At 43.8% G+C, this 23,949-nt stretch overlaps 1 protein-coding gene across 1 annotated transcript in view; it reads right to left on the reverse strand.

Moving 5' to 3' along the window:
• The window catches only part of LOC121553288 (adhesion G protein-coupled receptor A2-like), a 122,405-nt gene that overhangs the window by 70,856 nt on the left and 27,600 nt on the right, over nucleotides 1–23,949 (reverse strand). The window contains exon 2 of the mRNA XM_041866311.2: nucleotides 9,806–9,877. Within this exon, the coding sequence (XP_041722245.2) occupies nucleotides 9,806–9,877 (72 nt within the window). The remainder of the gene's footprint in view (nucleotides 1–9,805; nucleotides 9,878–23,949) is intronic.

The raw sequence follows: 23,949 nt of genomic DNA on the forward strand, positions 1-23,949 counted from the left end.
TAGAGCTGGCCCCCCGGCCAAACTGAGCAATTGGGGGAGAAGGACCTTGGTCAGGGAGGTGACCAAGAACCCAATGGTCACTCTGACAGAGCTCCAGAGTTCCTCTGTGAAGATGGGAGAACCTTCCAGAAGGACAACCATCTCTACAGCACTCCACCAATCAGGCCTTTATGGTAGAGTGGCCAGACGGACACCACTCCTCAGTAAAAGGCACATGACGGCCCGCTTGGAGTTTGCCAAAAGGCACCTAAAGACTCTCAGACCATGAGAAACAAGATTCTCTGGTCTGATGAAACCAAGTTTGAACTCTTTGGCGTGAATGCCAAGCATTATGTCTGGAAGAAACCTGGCACCATCCCTACGGTGAAGCATGGTGGTGGCAACATCATGCTGTGGGGATGTTTTTCAGCGGCAGGGACTGGGAGACTAGTCAGGATCGAGGGAAAGATTAACAGAGCAAAGTACAGAGAGATCCTTGATGAAAACCTGCTCCAGAGCGCTCAGGACCTCAGACTGGGGCGAAGGTTCACCTTCCAACAGGACAACAACCCTAAGCACACAGCCAAGACAACGCAGCAGTGGCTTCGGGACAAGTCTCTGAATGTCCTTGTGTGGTCCAGCCACAGCCCGGACTTGAACCCGATCTAACATCTCTGGAGGGACCTGAAAATAGCTCTGCAGCGACGCTCCCCATCCAACCTGACAGAGCTTGAGAGGATCTGCAGAGAAGAATGGGAGAAACCTCTCAAATACAGGTGTGCCAAGCTTGTAGCGTCATACCCAAGAAGACTCAATGCTGTAGTCACTGCCAAAGGTGCTTCAACAAAGTACTGAGTAAAGTTGCTGAATACTTACGTAAATGTAATATTTCCATTTTTTATGTGCAAAAATGTCTAAAAATCTGTTTTTGCTTGTCATTATGGGGTATTGTGTGTAGATTGAATCAGTGAAAAAAATTACTATTTCATCCATTGTAGAATAAGGCTGTAACGTAACAAAATGTGGAAAAAGTCAAGGGGTCTGAATACTTTCCAAATGCACTGTTTGTTGCAAATTTGTTGCGGTTAAATGATTAACAATTGAGTGCAGTTGGATTAAGTGATGGTAAAATGTATTTAAACAAATGAGAAGAGAATCATATGAAAAATATTGCATTGAGAATAGGGCTTGGTGATATGGCCAAAATATAATATCACGGTATTTTAAACATGTTGACGGTATGACGGTATTTATGTTTTTGAATAATGAAAGTTATTCAATTTGCTTCATGAGTAGTGTGTGGCCCATGTGTGGCAACACATACAGGACATTCTAAGTGATTTCAATGGCTCTCTCCATTCTGATTGTTTTATACTGTTCAATTAAAGCATTTTCATACATTTCTGCATTTCCTGCACTCATTTGAGATCATTTCCACACTGCCAAGTAGGGCTGCATGATATGGGCAAAATACATGATTACATACCATGACAAATTAATTTCCATTTCATTTATGCCGTTAAATAGAAAACAATGCTTTATCATATGGCATATTAGTGAATATGCACTGATATCTAATCAAATCAAGAGATGACAAATAGTATTGTGTAAGCCCTCTATCATGTTAGGCATGGTATGCCCCATATAATTTGTGTTATGCATGATGGTAATGTTTTGAGCATCCAGTAATCAGAGGTAATCCTGTAGTTGTGTGGAGTGAAGCCAAAGCCTATCCCACTGTGTCTGGTCAGAGCAGTGGAGACACACTCACACACACACACACACACACACACACACACACACACACACACACACACACACACACACACACACACACACACACACACACACACGCACACACACGCACACGCACACACACATACACACGACAGTACAGAGTGCCCTGCTAACAATTGTTCCACTAGATAAAAGGGGGGAGAGAGAATGAGCGAGAGAGAGAGGGAGATGGAGAAGGAGAGAGCGAGATTAATGGGTAAATCCATTTGAGTTCTGTTCGACAGCACCCCTTTTGATTCAAACAAAACTTTCCATACATGTTTTTGGACCTGTATGCCAAAACAATCAGCAGATAAAGGTGCTTAAATTGACCCATTTTGCATACCCCACCATACCATGAGACATCGATGTCCTCATCATTGGAAAATATAAACAGTTGAGTTGGATATCATTTAAAAGCTTACAAACAGAAAAAAGGTTTTTATAAAAATGATGTAATTTTTTCAAATACACATCTGTTTCACATCATTTTAGGTTTTTGTGTTGTGCCGCCATCGGTTGAGACACAACATGCTCTTGAATACAGGGTGGGTGTCATTTCAATCATAGAAATAGATTTCTTATAATGGACCTATCCCTTCAGACCACTGCAATTTAGCTGGTACACGATTGAAATTGAAATTGAATGGAAATGTTAACTTCTCATTACTACCACAAAGCCGGTCCACCCACTGTCGAATGTCAACTTAAATGGTAATGTATATTCTATTATCTATATTTCTATGATTTCAATAGGTTTCCTATGGAGGATTGACAGTATAATTTAAAACAGATATTCCACTTCAAGTCAAAACCTGAAACCCACCCTGTAAGAGTATGTTCTGTCTAGACCGATGGCGGGCACAACACAAAATCCTTAGATAACGTAAAATAGTGTCTAAGTTACAACATATTCGAATATGAAAAAATTGTGTTTTTATATCATTGACGTTAAAGGTTAATTTTTATTCAAATACATATTTTTTTCTGAAACAATTAATATTTTGACAACCCTGTTTGTACGTTTTTAAAGATGCACTATGAAAAAATAGCTCCGCCATTTCCTGATTGCTAAAATTCTAATAGTTTGCATAATCTTAGTTTATGTGACAAAACAAGCAAGTATAGAGTAGATAATTATTGTACCATCTAAACCGTAAGTTAAAGACGCAAAAATGAAACTTAAGAAGCATAGTGCACATACAGTAGAACAGATCTACTACTACTTAGACTTGCTTTTAATGAGAATGACAGATTTATAACTTAAATTGTTATGTGAATTTGGTCGGTTCGCCCAGAAAGTTACATATAATAATAATATAATAATGTGCCATTTAGCAGACGCTTTTATCCAAAGCGACTTACAGTCATGTGCGCATACATTTTTACGTATGGGTGGTCCCGGGGATCGAACCCACTACCCTGGCGTTAAAAGCGCCATGCTCTACCAATTGAGCTACATATCACAGCTATAAATGATATCAATGTCAACCGTTTATCTTTTCCTGTGATCAAGTCATGGATGTCTCATGGTATGGTGGGTTATGCAAAATGGGTCAACTTTGAGCGCCTTCATCTTTTGAATGTTTTGGCATTCAGGTCCAAAAAGTCACTTTCTGAACACTTTTACAATGGGCAAATATGTATGCAAATCAAAAGGTGTGCTGTCAAACATTTATTGAATTCAAATGGATTTACCCTAATGAGAGTAGAGAGCAGTCTCTGACTGAGAGCAAAGGGCCACTATGTAGCCTAACTTTAGAAAAACTTCCTCTCAAGGTGGGACTGCATTGGACACCACAGACCCCCCTCAGTTCAAAACATCTCATACTGTATTCCAATCCAACCATGAATGCACAGCACAGAATAATACAACGACACAAACATGCTAATTTGCCTGGGATTTGATAAGGAAATATTGAAACTGAAATGACATCCTTTTTCATTCTCCATGGTATCGTTATAACTAGTTTGTTCACATTACATATCTTGGGTCAATTTGCTCTCCCACTGAGGAAACAAGCCGGCAGGAAGAAACGTCTCACCAGATACTTCAAATTAGATCATACACATCTAATTAGGACGGATAACCACCTAATGTAAATAAATATGCTTTGAGATCTCTCACAGGAGAGTAAAAGAGGGATAAGTAAGACAGTTCTGTCCAATTAGAGCGACTTAGTGTACGCGATGTGACAGTAGTAGCAACCACTGCCAGAGCATCAAAAGGCACTGGGCTTCCATTAGTAACATTTACATACCAGAAAATCACATAACAGCACTCTGGCGGGACAAAAAAACCATCATGCATTAATAATAAATGCATAACAAAAAAATGCCACCTGTTGATAGAACCTATCTGGCCCACACTTTTGTGGGTGTACAGGTTTACATTTTCATAACATTTGAGATATGTTAATTGTCCAATTAAGCAGTTTTTATCTCTATATCAAATAATTTCTTGGTAACAATTAAGTACCTTACTGTTATTGTTTTCAATAAAAAGTGTCAAAAACAAACAAAAATAGCTTCTTAGCAAAGAGCAATTTCTCAAGCAAGAATTTTGCTAGGACTGTCTGGGAGTGTTCTGAGTGCGGAGGGCAAAACTGAAAACTAGCTGGAACTCTCTTACTTATTGGTATATTAACTAATTTACCACCTGGTGATGTCACCAGGCAGGCCAAAACTCCATCCTACCAAAACAGGCTGAAATTTCAGGTGTTCTTTTCAAACATATCTTACACTAAAAGGGCATTATCATATTTTCACAATTTCACAGTATTATTCCAACCACATAGTGTGGAAATATGTATACAACACAGTAAAATCACATGTTTGACTGCACTTGGCCTTTAAGAAGTCATTCCTGCTTTAGAGAGTAAGTGTGAGAGTAAGTGTGAAAAATGATTTGCTCTTTCAGTACTTCGCCACTCTCTTTCCAACCCAAACGATGATTAAATACTTCTCAGACGCAACTCAAGAGCAATTTATTCCTTGAGGCTTAGATAACAGGACTTGGAATGCTTTAGGTGTGTTTGTGCAGTGTTTCCTTCAGAGTACTTTATTATCTGGTCGCTAAGGACCCAAACATTCAACCTTAACTAATAGTGCCCATTTTTAATGACACATTTTTTCTGTCTCCCCATCTTCATCCCCTCCTGAGAAAAGTATGTAGATCTTTGGACTGGAGGGACATTTGTAAAACTGCAAACTACTTGTATCCATATTTGGTCCTAAACTGTGCTACAAAACCTGAGCTATACTGAACAAAAATATAAACACAACATGTAAAGTGTTGGTCCAATGTTTCATGAGCTGAAATAAAAGATCCCAAAACATTTTCATATGCACAAAATGCTTATTTCTCTCAAATTGTGTGCACAAATTTGTTTACATCCCTGTCAGTGAGCATTTCTCATTTGCCAAGATAATCCATCCACCTAACAGGTGTGGCATATCAAGAAGCTGATTAAACAGCATGATCATTACACAGGTGCACCTTGTGCTGGGGACAATAAAAGGCCACTAAAATGTGCAGTTTTGTCACACGACACAATGCCACAGATGTCTCATGTTTTGAGGGAGCATGCAATTGGCATGCTGACTGCAGGAATGTCCACCAGAGCTGTTGCCAGATAATGTAATTTTAATTTCTCTACCATAAGCCGCCTCCAACGTTGTTTTAGAGAATTTGGCTGTACGTCCAACCGGCCTCACAACCGCAGACCACGTTTAACCATGCAAGCCCAGGACCTCCACATCCGGCTTCTTCACCTGTGGGATCATCTGAGACCAGCCACCCGGACAGATGATGAAACTGGGGGTTTGCACAGCTAAAGAATTTCTGTACAAACTGTCAGAAACCGTCTCATGCTCGTTGTCCTCACCAGGATCTTGACCTGACTGCAGTTCGGCGTCCCAACCGGCTTCAGTGGGCAAATGCTCACCTTCGATGGCCACTGGAATGCTGGAGAAGTATGCTCTTCACGGATGAATCCCGGTTTCAACTGTACCGGGCAGATGGCAGACAGCGTATATGGCGATGTATGGGTGAGCGGTTTGCTGATGTCAATGTTGTGAATAGAGTGCCCCATGGTGGCGGTGGGGTTATGGTATGGGCAGGCATAAGCTATGGACAACGAACACAATTGCATTTTATCGATAGCAATTTGAATGCACAGAGAAAAACTGTTGATGCACTCAACCAAATGTCATAATTGCACCTTGTGTATTCTACTATTCTTATTCTCAACAATAAGACCGTGCCGAGATCATGAGGCCCATTGTTATGCCATTAATCTGCCGCCATCGACGTGTACGACAGCGTGTTCCAGTTCCCGCCAATATCCAGCAACTTCGCACAGCCATTGAAGAGGAGTGGGACAACATTCCACAGGCCACAATCAACAGCCTGGTCAACTTTATGCAAAGGAGGTGTGTCACGTTGCATGAGAGAAATGGTGGTCACACCAGATACTGACTGGTTTTCTGATCCACGCCCCTACCTTTTTATTAAGGTGTATGTAACCAATAGATGCATATCTGTATTCCCAGTCATGTGAAATCCATAGATTAGGGCCTAATGAATTTAGTTCAATTGACTGATTTCCTTATATGAACTGTAACTCAGTAAAATCATTTAAATTGTTGCATGTTGCTTTATATTTTTGTTCAGTGTAAGAACATACTGTATTTCTTCTATGATATGTATTGCTTAATTCATTTCTAATTTCACCCTGTTATATAGAATAACTGTAGACCAAGGGTGATTTCCAACACTTCCTGTCTGGAAACTGTTACAAATATTTTAAATGAATCATGTAGTTCTTATTTTCAATCAAATACCATTTTGAAAGATCGTATGCAAGGGGGAACACTCTTCTCTTTTTTAGGCTGAAAAATAGAGTTGATAGATAGCCTCGCAGAGAAAACCACTGAGACCAGGCATCACAGAGCCAACGATGAAGAGAGAGAAGAGAAATCGGCCTCTTGTGTTTTCAAAGGCTGCTCGGTAAATCAGCAGGCCCAGAGCGCTATCACTTTTAACCTCATCTGTGACCCTGCAACTGACTCACATAAAACAGCTCTGAAAACCCTGCCATATCAAAACAGCACTTGGAACCTTTAAAATATATGCATTGTATTCTCTGGGTTGAATTTAAGATACCTGACAAAACTGCTTTATATCATCACTTGAAATATATTGCACAGAAAACCAACATCTGGACTCTCTGAAAAGATTGTTGCATGTGATTGCATGGATTTGCTTCAATTTGCCATACTCAATCAAGTACATCTTTGACATCAAAGCATTAATCAATACAGAGTCAATTATATCACCTCCCTGCCCCCTTAATTACTGTAGACCTTTAACCCAGAAAGCAGTTTTATAAATCCTACATGTCACGTGATACCTTGAATATGTATATATATTTTAATCCATTGTGAACAAAATTGCACTTGGCCCTCACTGTAAAGAAATGTGCGCATTTATCTATAGGCCTATGCCAACAGTGTGAGACAATGCCTTATTTATCATAACATTTAAATTTTTTACATTTTAGTCATTTAGCAGACGCTCTTATCCAGAGCGACGTACAGTTAGTGAGTGCATACATTCTCATACTGGCCCCCCATGGGAAATGAACCCACAACCCTGGCGTTGCAAGCGCCATGCTCTACCAACTGAGCTACAGGGGACTATAACCATTACAGTTAACAAATCCTAATTGCTAAATTGCCCCATATATATTCAGTCAATAAAAAAGTGCCATTGAATATTAATTTTATTAATGAAACTGTAATATCAACTGGTTATATTATATTGTGGAACACAATCTTCAAAAAGGCAGTAACCTCAGCAGTGGCGCTTGCTTGTAGAAGCCAATGGCTGTGCAATGGCATAGCCTTGTTATGTTAATTTAGCATACAAGATGCTCTTATTTCTCGGAGCCCTTATCACAGTCAAGATACCTATTTTATAACTGAATAAAACATACAAATATTTTTCCAAATGAAAAAAGTTGCAACTGCGATGTGATGCACAACAGTTATTCTCAAAGAGTGCTCATCTGAAACTTTTTTCAGGGTTACAAAATTAAATCGGTCTTCTTTTCGATATACAGACATAAAATTTAGTTTATTCTACCTGTTCTTTGGAAGTTTAAAAATGGATTTATAATTCCACATTGATCACTGCATGGTGAAGAATTACGGCTACGACATCCATTTGGTGAGTAGGCCTAGGCTTAATGATTCTGATAAAAATATGCTCTTTGTCTTTATTAAACTAATGTTTTGCGTATTTTCAGTGTGGAACCTGTCTATGTTTAGGGGGGTTATAGTCTAGGGCCTAGGCTAACCCAATTCTAAATGGTACAGTCACGACTTCCTCTGAAGCTGCCTCCTCTCCTGGTTCGGGCAGGCTTAGGCGTTCGTCGTCACCGGCCTTCTAGCCACTGTCGCTTCTCATCTCATCATTCCATTTGTTTTGTCTTGTCTATTACACACACCTGGTTCATATCCCCTCATTAGTACGTGTATAAGTGTTCCCTCTGCCCACTTGTCCTTGTGGGTGATTGTTTATTGTGAGGAGAGTGTAGCTCGGTTGAGCTTCGTGTATTTTGTATTGCTGGGGTATATTTTCCCTGTGTGCCTGTTTGGTTCCAGGCGCACTGGACTGTTTCACCCATTTCTGCGTAACTCTGTATTCAGGAATAAACTCTGTATTCTGTGATTTACCTTTTTACTCATTCAAATCACCCATCACAGGTACAAAGTAGCCTAAGCGGAAAATAGACAGGACACAATTATTCCAAACCTGCAGCTCGTTGTTGAAACACATATTTTCCTACTTCAATCAACCAGTCCATTTTGAATTTGTGATAAGACTATTGTCATTTGGCAAGGAATTTAGCTTGTGTATCCCATCAGTTAGACAGGAGTACAGATCAGGGTTGGGTTATAAAAATAAATAATGGATTTACTGGTGCTCCGTGGGATGTTCAAAGTTTCGGATATTTTTTTACAACCCAACCCTGATCTGTACTTCTCCAGGGTGAGATCTTGCGTGGAGCCCCAGATCGAGGGAGATTATCAGTGGTCTTGTATGTCTTCCATTTCCTAATATTTGCTCCCACAGTTGATTTCTTCAAACCAAGCTGCTTACCTATTGCAGATTCAGTCTTCCCAGCCTGGTGCAGGTCTACAATTTTGTTTCTGGTGTCCTTTGACAGCTCTTTGGTCTTGGCCATAGTGGAGTTTGGAGTGTGACTGTTTGAGGTTGTGGACAGGTGTCTTTTATACTGATAACAAGTTCAAACAGGTGCCATTAATACAGGTAACGAGTGGAGGACAGAAGAGCCTCTTAAAGAAGAAGTTACAGGTCTATGAGAGCCAGAAATCTTGCTTGTTTGTAGGTGACCAAATACTTATTTTCCACCATAATTTGCTAATAAATTCATAAAAAATCCTACAATGTGATTTTCTGGATTTTCTTTCTCATTTTGTCTGTCATAGTTGACGTGTACCTATGATGAAATGTACAGGCCTCTCTCATCTTTTTAAGTGGGAGAACTTGCACAATTGGTGGCTGACTAAATACTTTTTTGCCCCACTGTATGTTATATATTTGATATTATATAGTTTTTTGTCTACGAGGAGAAATTTGACTTAGAAATTACTTTGTATGCACACCACGGTGACATCTCAACTGACAGCAGAGTTATCATCACAATCAGTGTCCCGTCACAATACAAAGCCAAATTGTACCGACTTACAATTTATCTAATGGATTATCTCCTGCTTTCTATTATGCATTTTAAGACATTGACTCAGGCAATTGAGGTTAAGTGTGGTGGCTTGAAGGTGGAAGCAGTCAACGACTTGATTTGGGCTAGCATTAACAACAACCGCCCCTTGAGCGTTACACTAGCCCCCATGGCTGTCCCTTAGCACCTTCCACAGCGCAGGCATCATTTTCATGATGACAGCTATTATGGCTCAGGGGAGGACAAACAGAAAAATTCCCTGTAGCAGATGGCTTACTTACAGTTTCTCTAGGATTGTCAGGCCAAAGAAGGATGCGTTTCTCAGCAGTGAGATCTTGTTGTTACTGAGGATCCTGTGGACAGAAGAATGGAAAGGTGAACTGTGAGATGGTGACCTTAGGGACATTTGAGTAAATACCACAGAAATACAGCCCTGTGGGGTGATTTAACACAAATGTCCAATAAATTATGCATCCTGTCAATAACTTGGTGAGAGATTTGTATTTATCTCTGATTAGATCTTGCCGTAAATATCCCATCTCGGATGCATTACGGTCTTCTTTATATCATCCTTGGAGAACACACCAAATACATCACCAATTCAGCACAATTCAATCATCTACAACTAGCACAATGAACCGTAAACAAATCAATGATGTGCTCCACAGGGATATAAGGCAATATATACAGATTTGCCCCTGGACCCTATGTGGATATCACTTTCTTTTATAGTTGAAATATATATTTCAAGGGTAAAGTAGCACTTTATTTTTCAGTACGTATTGAGGATTTGGGGTCACGGTTCAGTTCGGTTTCGGTACAGTGGGAAAATTAATGCCAACAGTTACTGTAATACATTTATGGGGGGGGGGAGTTAAAAAATTAACCCAGGAATAGATCATGAGCCATGTAGTGCCCTATAAAATCAGTTTTATTTTTGCCAATTTAGTTTTCCTCCGTTTCGTTTTTCCAGGTTTCAGATTTTCCCTGTTTTTCAGGTTTTCACTTTCAAAATCAAATTTTTTTTGTTCTCAAACTGGAGATCTAAACGATGATGGAGGATCCTCGAATTCTGGTTTCTCGACCCCACCACTTGCCATCGTACAGAACTAGTTCCCGATGCGCCTCACGAAAGGATAGTTTGAAATGTGCCAATTAAGATACAGATATGGATTACAACGTGCGCATAGGCTCTAGTTTTAACAGAATAGCCTACAATGTTTTTTCAGCTCAGATTTACTCAAGGGGCATACAACGCAGTATAAGCATAGCATATTATTTTTTTATATAAATATACAGTACCAGTCAAAAGTTTGGACACACCTACTCATTCCAGGGTTTTTTGTTATTTTTACTATTTTCTACATTGTAGAATAATAATGAAGACATCAAAACTATGAAATAACACATCTGGAATCATGTAGTAACCAAAAAAGCCTTAAACAAATCAAAATATATTTTATATTTGAGATTCTTCAAAGTAGCCACCCTTTGCCTTGATGACAGCTTTGCACACTCTTGGCATTCTTTCAACCAGCTTCATGAGGTAGTCACCTGGAATGCATTTCAATTAACAGGTGTGCCTTGTTAAATGTTAATTTGTGGAATTTATTTCCTTCTTAATGCGTTTGAGCCATTCAGTTGTGTTGTGACAAGGTAGGGGTGGTATACAGAAGATAGCTCTATTTGGTAAAAGACCAAGTCTATATTATGTCAAGAACAGCTCAAATAAGCAAAAAGAAACGACAGTTCATCATTAATTTAAGATATGAAGGTCAGTCAATCTGGAAAATGTGAAGGACTTTTAAAGTTTCTTCAAGTGCAGTCGCAACAACCATCAAGCGTTATGATGAAACTGGCTCTCATGAGGACCACCACAGGAATGGAAGACCCAGAGTTACCTATGCTGCAGAGGGTAAGTTCATTAGAGTTCCCAGCCTCAGAAATTGCAGCCCAAATAAATGCTTCACAGAGTTCAAGTAACAGACACATCTCAACATCAACTGTTCAGAGGAGACTGCGTGAATCAGGCCTTCATGGTCGAATTGCTGCAAAGTGTCACGGATTCAGCCGAGGCTGCTCCTCCTCCTTGCTCGGGCAGGCTTCGGTGTTCGTCGTCCCCGGAGTACTAGCTGCTGCCGATCTATGTTTCGTTGTTTGTCTTGTTTGGTCTTTATTGTTTACACCTGTTTCCCATTATGTTTTATTGTGTTCCCTTTATAACCCTCTGTTTCTCATTGTGTATTGTGTGTAATTGTTTTGGTCTTTGTGGCAGTTGTCCTTGTGTGCGGGTCGTAATATTTCCTCTCTGTATGCGGTTGCCTTTGTACTTTGTATTTGCACTGTATCCAGTAAAGTATCTGCCAGTAGCTCGGTGTCCTGCTCTTGACTTCGCCTACCGCATACACGTCGCTGTGACAGAATTACGCACCATTAGACATGGAGTCAGCAGGAGCGGCAGTGCCAGCTGGATCAATAGAAGAGCGCGAAGAACAACAAGCGGCCATGATCCAGGCTCTCGGCACCGCCATGGAACAGGTGGTGAAAACCGTGGAGCGATGGGAAAGAAGAAGTTGGCCTACCCCTCCTCTGACGATACCACCACCATCAGCTATGCCCATCGCTTCATCTCCGGGGTCCAGTGGGATTCGGCTCTCGCTCCCGAGGGCTTATGATGGCACAGCTGCCTGCTCCAGGTGGAACTCTACCTGGCAACCATCCACCCGGTGCCCTCGGGATACGAGAGCGTGTCCGCCCTCATCTCCTGTCTGTCCGGCAAGGCGCTGGAGTGGGCCAACGCCGAGTGGGGGGGAATAGACGCCGCTACTGTCAACTATGCGGAGTTCACCCGCCGCTTCAGGGCAGTATTCGATCATCCACCAGAGGGTAAAGCGGCGGGTGAACGTCTATTCCACCTCCGACAGGGGAGGAGGAGCGCGCAGGAGTTCGCACTGGACTTCCGGACGCTGGCTGCCAACGCGGGCTGGAATGAGAGGGCCCTCATCGACCACTACAGATGTAGCCTGAGGGAGGATGTGCGTCGGAAATTGGCCTGCAGGGACACCAACCTAAACTTAGATCAACTGGTGGACATGTCGATTCGCCTGGACACCCTGTTGGCTACCCGCGGACGTCCGGACTCGGGGCCGTCCATTCCATCCCCCAGCACTTCCGAGCCGACCCCTATGGAGCTCGGAGGTGCTGGTACTAGGAGAGAGACCAGGAGAGAGGCCGTCCCCTGCACCAACTGTGGCCGCAGAGGACACACTGCTGATCGGTGTTGGGGAGGGTCTCCTCGGAATCGAGGCAGTAGGCCACGCACTGATGAGTTATTCCAGGTGAGTAGGCGCCCAACTCACCCAGAGCTCCCTGTTGCGCATATGTGTATTAAAGTTGTGTTTCCCGAGGTTTCTCCTCATTCCCAGCATAAGGCGCTAGTCGATTCAGGCGCAGCTGGGAATTTTATCGATCGTCAGTTCACCCATAAGTTAGGGATTCCTATAGTTCCAGTGGATGTGCCCTTCCCTATCCATGCCCTAGATAGCCGCCCTTTGGGGTCTGGGTTGATTAGGGAGGTCACGGCGCCACTCAGGATGAAAACGCAGGAGGGCCATGAGGAGATAATTCGGTTGTATTTGATTGACTCTCCTGCGTTTCCCGTGGTGTTGGGGCTTCCCTGGTTGACGTCTCATGACCCCAACATTTCATGGCAACAGAGGGCTCTCAAGGGATGGTCTGATCAGTGTGTCGGGAGGTGTGTGGGTGTTTCCGTAGGGGCCACGATGGTGGAAAGTCCGAACCAAGTTCCCACCATGCACATTCCACCTGAATATGCCGATTTGGCTCTCGCCTTCTGTAAAAAGAAGGCGACTCTATTACCACCCCATCGACAGGGGGATTGTGCGATAAACCTCCAAGTAGGCGCTGCGCTTCCCCGTAGTCATGTGTATCCTCTGTCTCAGGAGGAGACGGCGGCTATGGAAACATATGTCGCCGAATCGCTGAGACAGGGATACATACGGCCGTCCACTTCCCCTGCGTCCTCTAGTTTCTTTTTTGTGAAGAAGAAAGATGGGGGTTTACGCCCGTGTATTGACAACCGTGGTCTCAATCAGATCACCATCAAATACAGCTATCCTCTCCCTCTGATTGCTAGTATGACGGAGTCATTACACGGGGCGCGATTCTTCACAAAATTGGATCTCAGGAGCGCGTACAACCTGGTGTGCATTAGGCAGGTAGATGAGTGGAAGACAGCATTCAGTACCACCTCGGGTCACTATGAGTACCTTGTCATGCCATACGGTTTAATGAATGCTCCTTCAGTCTTCCAATCGTTTGTGGATGAGATTTTCCGGGACTTGTATGGACAGGGTGTAGTGGTGTATATTGATGACATTCTAATATACTCCGCTACCCGTGCAGAGCATGTGTCCCTGGTTCGTCGGGTGCTTGGTAGACTGTTGGAGCATGACCTGTATGCAAAGGCGGAGAAATGTCTGTTCTTCCAGGAGTCCATCTCCTTCCTGGGACACCGGTTGTCCGCGTCAGGGGTGGAGATGGAGATTGACCGTGTTTCAGCCGTGCGCAATTGGCAGACTCCCTCCACGGTGAAGGAGGTGCAGCGGTTCTTGGGTTTTGCCAATTACTACCATAGGTTTATCCGGGGCTTTGGGCAGGTAGCAGCTCCCATTACCTCCCTCCTAAGGGGGTCCGGTGCATCTGCAGTGGTTGGCTGAGGCGGACAGGGCTTTTAGGCATCTGAAGGACCTGTTTACCTCGGCTCCGGTGCTGGCACATCCGGATCCCTCTTTGGCGTTCCAAGTTGAGGTGGATGCATCCGAGGCTGGGATCGGTGCTGTACTGTCTCAGCCCTCGGGTACGCCACCTAAACTCCGCCCCTGTGCTTTCTTTTCTAAGAAGCTCAGTCCGGCGGAGCGCAATTATGATGTGGGGGACAGGGAGCTGTTAGCTGTGGTGCAAGCCCTGAAGGTGTGGAGGCATTGGCTTGAGGGGGCTAAACACCCTTTTCTCATTTTGACTGACCATCGTAACCTGGAGTACATCCAGGCGGCGAGGAGGCTGAACCCTCGCCAGGCTAGGTGGGCTATGTTTATCACCCGATTTGTATTTACGCTCACCTATAGACCAGGGTCACAGAACGCTAAGGCAGACGCCCTGTCCCGACTATATGACACAGAGGAGAGGTCCATTGAGCCTACTCCCATACTTCCGGAGTCTTGTCTGGTGGCACCGGTGGTATGGGAGGTTGATGCGGACATCGAGCGGGCATTACGTACCAATCCTACTCCCCCACAGTGTCCAGAGGGTCGGAAGTACGTGCCGCTCGAGGTTCGTGATCGATTAATATATTGGGCTCACATGTCACCTTCCTCTGGCCATCCTGGTATTGGTCGGACAGTGCACTGCCTTAGTGGAAAGTACTGGTGGCCCACTTTGGCTAAGGACGTGAGGGTTTATGTTTCCTCCTGCTCGGTGTGCGCTCAGTGTAAGGCGCCTAGACACCTACCCAGAGGGAAATTACAACCCCTACCCGTTCCACAACGACCGTGGTCTCACCTCTCGGTGGATTTTGTCACGGACCTTCCCCCTTCCCAGGGGAATACGACGATCTTGGTCGTTGTGGATCGGTTTTCAAAGGCCTGCCGTTTCATTCCTATGCCAGGTCTCCCTACAGCCCTACAAACTGCTGACGCCCTGTTTACACACGTCTTCCGGCACTACGGGGTACCTGAGGATATAGTGTCTGATCGGGGTCCCCAGTTCACCTCTAGAGTCTGGAGGGCGTTTATGGAACATCTGGGGGTCTCGATTAGCCTTACCTCAGGTTTTCACCCCGAGAGCAATGGGCAGGTGGAGAGAGTGAACCAGGATGTGGGTAGGTTTCTGAGGTCCTATTGCCAGGACCGGCAGGGGGAGTGGTCGGAATATATCCCCTGGGCAGAGATAGCCCAAAACTCACTTCGCCACTCCTCAACTAACCTTACGCCTTTTCAGTGTGTGCTAGGTTATCAGCCGGTCCTGGCACCTTGGCATTAGAGCCAGATCGAAGCCCCTGCGGTGGACGAGTGGTTTCGGCGCTCGGAGGAAACCTGGAACGCTGCGCATGTCCATCTACAGCGAGCGATCAGGCGGCAAAAGGCGAGCGCCGATCGCCACCGCAGTGAGGCTCCGGTGTATGCACCGGGAGATCGGGTCTGGCTCTCGACCCGAAACCTGCCCCTTCGCCTGCCCTGCCGGAAGCTGGGTCAGCGGTTTGTGGGGCCATTTAAAGTCCTGAGGAGATTGAACGAGGTATGTTATAGGTTACAACTGCCCATTAATTACCGCATTAACCCCTCGTTCCATGTGTCTCTCCTCAGGCCGGTAGTAGCTGGTCCACTCCAGGAGAGTGAGGTACGAGAGGCTCCTCCGCCCCCGTTGGACATCGAGGGGGCTCCAGCGTACTCAGTCCGTTCCATCTTGGATTCGAGGCGTCGGATGGGGGGCCTGCAGTATCTCGTGGAGTGGGAGGGGTACGGTCCGGAGGAACGGTGCTGGGTCCCTAGGAGGGACATCCTAGATCCCTCCATGTTAAGGGATTTCCACCGGAGTCATCCGACTCGCCCTGCTCCGCGTCCTCCTGGCCGTCCCCGAGGCCGGGGTCGGCGCACGGCTGGAGCCGCGTGTCAAGGGGGGTACTGTCATGGATTCAGCCGAGGCTGCTCCTCCTCCTTGCTCGGGCAGGCTTCGGCGTTCGTCGTCCCCGGAGTACTAGCTGCTGCCGATCTATGTTTCGGTGTTTGTCTTGTTTGGTCTTTATTGTTCACACCTGTTTCCCATTATGTTTTATTGTGTTCCCTTTATAACCCTCTGTTTCTCATTGTGTATTGTGCGTAATTGTTTTGGTCTTTGCGGCAGTTGCCCTTGTGTGCGGGTCGTATTATTTCCTCTCTGTATGAGGTTGCCTTTGTACTTTGTATTTGCACTGTATCCAGTAAAGTATCTGCCAGTAGCTCGGTGTCCTGCTCTTGACTTTGCCTACCGCATACACGTCGCTGTGACACAAAGAAACCACTACTAAAGGACACCAATAAGAAGAAGAGACTTGCTTGGGCTAAGTAACATGAGCAATGGATATTAGACCGGTGGAAATCTGTCCTTTGGTCTGGAGTCCAAATTGGAGATTTTTGGTTCCAACCGCTGTGTCTTTGTGAGACGCAGTGTAGGTGAATGGATGATCTCCGCACATGTAGTGCCCACCGTGAAGCATGGAGGAGGAGGTGTGATGGTGTGGGGGTGCTTTGCTGGTGACACTGTCTGTGATTTATTTAGAATTCAAGGCACACTTAACCAGCATGGCTACCACAGCATTCTGCAGCGACACACCATCCCATCTGGTTTGGGCTTAGTGGGACTATCATTTGTTTTTCAACAGGACAATGACCCAACACACCTTCAGGCTGTGTAAGGGCTATTTGACCAAGAAGGAGAGTGATGGAGTGCTGCATCAGATGACCTGGCCTCCACAATCACCCGACCTCAACCCAATTGAGATGGTTTAGGATGAGTTGGACCACAGAGTGAAGGAAAAGCAGCCAACATGTCACGACTTCCTCCGAAGCTGCCTCCCCTCCTTGTTCGGGCAGGCTTCGGTGTTCGTCATCACCGGCCTTCTAGCCACTGCCGCTCCATATCTCATCATTCCATATGTCTTGTCTTGTCAATTACACACACCTGGTTCATATTCCCCTCATTAGTACATGTATACGTTTTCCCTCTGCCCCCTTGTCCTTGTGGGTGATTGTTTCATGTGAGATGAGTCCTTGGTGGAGCTACCTGTACTTTGTATTGATGGAGTATATTTTCCCTTTGTGCCTGTATTTGTTCCAGTGCGCCTGTTTTGCGCTCTGGACTGTTGACACTATCCAGCGTAACTGTGTACTACGGAATAAACTCTGTATTCTGTGATTAACCCTCCTGCGCCTGGCTCCTTCAAATCACATTCTCACACAACAAGTGCTCAGCATATGTGGGAACTCCTTCAAGACTGTTGGAAAAGCCTTTCAGGTGATGCTGGTTGAGAGAATGCCAAGAGTGTGCAAAGCTGTCATCAAGGCAAAGGGTGGCTACTTTGAAGAATCTCAAATATAAAATATATTTTGATTTGTTTTAGGCTTTTTTGGTTACTACCTGATTCCATGGGTTATTTCATAGTTTTGATGTCTTCATTATTATTCTACAATGTATAAAATACTAAAAATAAAGAAAAACCCTTGAATGAGTAGGTGTGTCCAAACTTTTGACTGGTACTGCATATATATATTTATGTGTATTTGTTTATGTATTCATTTGGGTTCACAGTTAGGACCGAACCGAGGTCCCCATTCGAATGGTTCGGTACCAACACGTGTACCGTTACACCGCTAGTCATAACACACTGAGCCTCCAGGAGGGGTCCAGATAACCCACTATCACAGACACACTGACACAAAAGCAAGGACGAATGCAGTGCACAGACACAGACACAGACACACACACACACACACACACACACACACACACACACACACACACTCACACATACATAGTGAAAAACATTAGCTATTCAGTCAGTGTTGTGTTGGAGAGTCCAGAGGGACTCGTTAGGACAAAGATGGGGGTCTGTGTTACCTGCTGTTCTAGTGAAACAAACAAACATATCAGACAATATAAACTCCACACACACACGGCAGTAAAACACCAGTCATTGTCCAACAGCACGCACGCACACCCTGCCTGCCAACACAGAATGGACAGTCCAGGAGCTCTGCAAAGTTTTCCCATTGATTTCCACTCCTGGGGAGGAATACAGCAGTACATTATTTTGACTTTGAATACTGAGATACCCAGTCCAACCCCTCTCTACTGGCCCTCCTCCCCTTCAGAGCTGTAGGCTAAGAGAGGACGAGTGTGTAATGATTGATGTCACGCTTGTTCCTCAGCCAAGATCCACATCATTTCAAATACACCTCAAATGTCATTTTTTGGATTTCATATCTGTTAAAATATTGATTGCTCTTGTCAGACCTTCTATCATCCTGTCTGCTGCAGGGCTGGCCTGGCAGTATGACCGTGCAGTGCGTGGTGGAGCATGGCAGTGAGTCTGCATTCAGACGGGGCCTGCTGCTTTACATGCATGTCGCATTTCTCCTATTGGCACTCTCCTACAGACAGATGGCCAAGGTCAAATCACTCGCTCTTCTTCCTCCACCCGTTCTTTAACAAGGTAGTCTTCCTTCCACTCTCAAGAGTGATGGCAGAGGTTTGGTAAGAGTGGTAATTGGGATGTTCACGAGTCACCTCTGACGAGAGGGCAATTATATTGCCATCAGGAATGTATCCTCCATTCTAATGCCCCAGGTTTAAGCAGTAGGATCCCACAATGCATTGTGCTTAAAAGGCAAATTGCTAACCGGCCAAGCCGGGGGGGCTGTGTGAAGTGGTTATGTTGGAAATGTCATGGCGTGGGATCCACACAGTCAAAATGGACACACATTCATAACAAAATTACATTCAAAGAACATTTTGAGAGCATAAATACAGTACATTAAAGACCATTAATAGATACTGAGCACCATAAGAGTTTTGCCAGAAGTTTAAAGAGAAACTGTCCTGCTCCTAAAGTGTGAAACACACCGAGAATCTGACTGCCGATAGGTACTTATCACAGTAGGAGGCCTTTCCTTCTCTTGCTAGAACAAAAGGTGTACCGACTTGGTAGAGACGACCCTGACGTTTCTACTTGTAGAATCACAATGCTCCTCAGCGGCCGACAACTTGACTTTGAGCCAATCAGAGAGCACAAACCACCACGTGGGGGAGCCGACAGGAGTGACAACAAAAAGGAACAAATCTGGTACTTTTTCCGGTGTAATCAACCCCCTTCTCATCAGAGAACACGAGAAAAAAGATCAACGAGAGCAAGAGAAGAGGGAACCTTCCGGTGCATATTTAAATAGCTGCAGCTCTGGCTTCTGGACACAGTGGACACTTTTCTCTACAAGATAGACAAGTAACTATAACGCATGCTTTTTTTCTCTCTAAATGGCGCAGAAATTGTTGAGCTATAACTAGGAGATCTTAATATCTTTGGGCTGGCGTGGTTACATGTGGTCTGCGGTTGTGAGGCCGGTTGGATGCAAATTCTCTAAAACGAAGTTGGAGGCAGCTTATGGTAGAGAAATGAACATTACATTCTCTGGCAACATCTCTGGTGGACATTCCTGCAGTTAGCATGGCAATTGCATGGTCCCCATCAAAAACTTGAGACATCTGTGGCATTGTGTTGTATTACAAAACAGCACATTTTAAAGTGGCCTTTTATTGTCCCCAGTACAAGGTGCACCTGTGTAATGATAATCCTGTTTAATCAGCTTCTTGATATGCCACATCTGTCAGGTGGATGGATTATCTTGGCAAAGGAGAAATGCTCACTATCAGGGATGTAAACAAATTTGTGCAAAACATTTTAGAGAAATAAGCTTTTTGTGCATATGGAAACATAGGAGCAACACTTTACATGTTGCGTTTTATATTTTTGTTCAGTGTACATGCAAAGTAATTTTTTTCTTCCTTGGCATAGTCCTGAGGAGGACAGCTACAGCCTACCTAGTGGGACCCCCTCGACCACGGATGAGGACCAGCACCAGTCAGCACAACCACAACAACTCTGGGATTGGGGTGGCTTCATGTACAAGGACCCCAAAGCACAACAGCAAGAAAAGGCGCAGGTGCAACGACGAGGAGAAAGATGAGTTTGGGAAGGTAGCAGCCAGGACTCTCAGCACCAGAAGGCCCTGGATAAATTCTGTCACACTGATGAGGATGCCTTTTCCATGTGGGTGAAGTCCTTGGGCCACTTTGGCCGACCCTGGAATGAAGAACGCAAGGCCTTTTACCGACAGCAGGTGGATGAGCTTGGGGCATACTGCCAGAAGATGCACCTGAAAGAGTTGCACCAGCAGCAGCAGATAATGTACCAGCAGCTGCCCTGATCTCCATGCAATGAGATCATCAACAATTTTGCACAGAAAAGTTTTCCATCTTAATGCGTGTTTATATACGTAAAATGTTTTCCTTTACATTTTCATTACAGGGTTGTGGATTTGGGGTTATTCTTTTTTTTTTTTTTACTATATACCCGATTCAGTTTTGCACAAAACAAGCAGTGACTTGATATGTTGCACCACTTGTATTTATGGGCCTAATGTCATTCATTATTTGACATGATTCTTTACTTCTTTTTTTTTTAACAACGTCACTGATACAGTTTTGCACAATTAAAAGTGACTAAATACCACTCATCGTCTCTGATGCAATTAATTATCACAAAATAAAAGAAGCTCAGACTTTTGCATAGGTTACATCTGTAACTATTCTTAAGATCTGCCTGGCTAGTCAGTTCTATCCGAAGAAGGGGGAACATGCCTAATTCTATCTTCATAATACACATGCTAAACAAAAGTAGTCTCTAGGTGTTCTTGATTTGTAGATTAAAAACAAACCACTCCAGTTTAATGGGCCAGGAGATGTGTAGATCATATACACATGGTAATCAAGGCTTGGGTGGCTAGTATTGTATTCAGGCTCGCTAAAGAGTAATTTGTTGATCAGTCTTACTCAGTGTTGTGTACAAAGTTATGACATATTGCATGTGATGGAACAACAAAAATCTAAACAAGCCAGAAGCAGACAGGGAGTCAAAAGAGCATTTTAATGTTGTTTTTGTCTCGCATGGGGTTACAACCAACATAAACACCAGCACAGAATAAGTAAAAAGGTGTACACTCACTTACTGAGCAAAACAACATTTATGCTCTTTGCTTTTAAACATGCCACATGAATGACTATGGTGGTGACTGCTAGGCATAATTTCTAATCAAATGGGCTAGGCTGTAGCTATCTTGTCCCACTGAAAATGCACTGCACCAACGTCTGACATGAAGTAACTTCAGAGTGTGTCTCTGTGCTGCTTAGCTCTCACTTCCTTATTAGTGGTGTATGGCAGAGAGGCCTCCGGTAGGAGAGGGTCTTGTCTCCATCTTCCTGAGATAGTTTCATGATTGGCCCCATCCCTGTCAACAATGTCATGTGCGTATCGGTCCATGCACTCACGCCGCAGGAAGTTGTGTAAAGCGACACAACTTCCTCCACTCTCTCAAGATGAAGGTTGATGATGGTCAGGAAGACTCTGAAATGATTAGCTAGGCTGCCAAAGGCATTTTCCATGACCCTCCGAGCACGACAGCCTGTAGTTGAATACCTTTTTGGGGTCTTCAAGTTGCCTGTGTGGATATGGCTTCATGAGGTACGGCCTCAGGGGAAATGCCTCATCTGCAACGATGGTGTATGGAGCCAGATGGTCAGTGCCAGGAGCAGGGATGTTGGCGGTCCTCTTCATCAGGGTATCCTGTAAAGAACATCCGCCAAACAGCCCGCCATTCGAAACCCGTCCATTGCATCCAACATCAATGTACAGGAACCTGTAATTGCTGTCCACCAGTGCAGTCAACACAATGGAGAAGTTGTGTTTGTAATTGTAGAATGTGGATCCGGACCGTGATTACATGTTTTCCATCCAATGCTCCTAAACAAAGAGGAAAATCTAATTGCTGTTGGAATCCACGGGCTACTTCCTACCACTCTTCTACTGTGTCTGGGCACTGAAAAACAGAATAGAAAACACAATGCATTTTAGAGGGTGGAAAGCCCAGAGTTATCACATCAACTCCAGAGATCATGTCAAACATAAATTAACTCATCAAACTGCTCACAGTACAAATGGTGGACCCATCAGGTGATAGCAGATCAAAACAGAAATTGTAAACAAATGTTGTCTGGCCAACCTCAAAGCTACAGAACTACACAAAACCAAGTATCAAGATTCAACATTGTCATATGTTATAATCAACCAACATTGTTTGACGATAGCTATCTATCCAAGTGTTTTGAACAAGTATATGCCATCTTTGGTATAGGTACAACATTAGCTAGCTTAAGCTAGCTATTTATCTACCCTGGCTGAAAATGTTAGTTAACTAGCTTACGTTACTAGCTAGCTATTATTATAGCTCATGAAAACCAGTTTGTGGTGTTTTTCGAAAACGTTATTAGCTTACCTGTTGCCAAGAAGCGCATTGTTATCATGAGACGTTCTCCCACCGAGATGCAATCCCTGTAGTTTTTATTCTGCCTCTGGATGAGTGGAGTGACCTACTCTTTCAACATGTGAAACTGCTCAGGAAAGAGTCGGGCAACATTCTTGAAATCAGATATTTCATGTGATTCCAGCTCACAGCAAAAATGTGGATATGCACATTGAGCCTATCGCTGCAGTATCCATGACTTAACCCATTTTCTGTGCTTTATACTAATCTTTTGTCTTCGTCTCTTCTTTTCCTCCTTAATCAGCCTAAACCTGATAAAACAAGTAACAGCTGTAAATTGTACTACTAAATACTAAAAATAACAAAAACACACAAGATATACAAATAAAGAAATAATAAGAACACGATAAAGTAAGTAAGCATACTATATATAGGATAAGTTCCAGTACCATAGTTACAATGTGCTCTATCGATCCAGTATCCCTGCACATTGTAAATATGGTACTGGAACTTACCCTGTATATAGTATGCCTACTTACTTGATCATATTCTTCTTATTTTTTTTCTTCTTATTTTTATATCTTGTGTGTTTTTGTTCTACCTTGTTATTTTCAGTATTACATTGTTATTGATTACTGCATTGTTGGGGTTAGAGCTTGCAAGAAAGGCATTTCACTGTACTTTTTGTGCATGTGACATTAAAACTTGAAACTCAAGTACTTTGCCGAGATCGGCTATATGTGAATACGTCCAAACTTCCGGCGGGACTTGTTCAGAGGTGCTAAATACTCACGGCTGGCGAACGGTAGCAATCCTATGTGTGTGTCTGACCCATCACTGATCATGGCAGGAAGTACAATGAACTGACTGAGAAGAGGATGTCCCCCACAGCTCTGAGAGGGCAGACAGGACAGAGACAGTGGTGTGAAATTAATTCACATCAAATGTTCAAGAGATGTTATCTTTTGGGGTCCCCCATGGAGCAGTTTTGGTACATTTTATCAGTGCTAATTGTCCATAGAGACAAAGCAATCTGAGCCTTGTCAGTTAAGATGACCATTTCCATGTAAAAAGGACCCACAAGCACCAACGTGAAGTTCATAGGAGCATATCAAATTGGGTGCCAAATAAAAACTAAGACTCTATATTTTTGGAAAATTAATAAATGTTTCTACTATTTTCCATCTTAAAAATTAGGCATACGTAATGGATTTGATTTCTGGTCAAACAGATGAAAACGTTTTAAAATGTTTTAGAAATACATCAAAACACAATAA

The sequence above is a fragment of the Coregonus clupeaformis genome, chromosome 37 (assembly GCF_020615455.1).
Source record: "Coregonus clupeaformis isolate EN_2021a chromosome 37, ASM2061545v1, whole genome shotgun sequence".
Taxonomy (NCBI): Eukaryota; Metazoa; Chordata; class Actinopteri; order Salmoniformes; family Salmonidae; genus Coregonus; species Coregonus clupeaformis.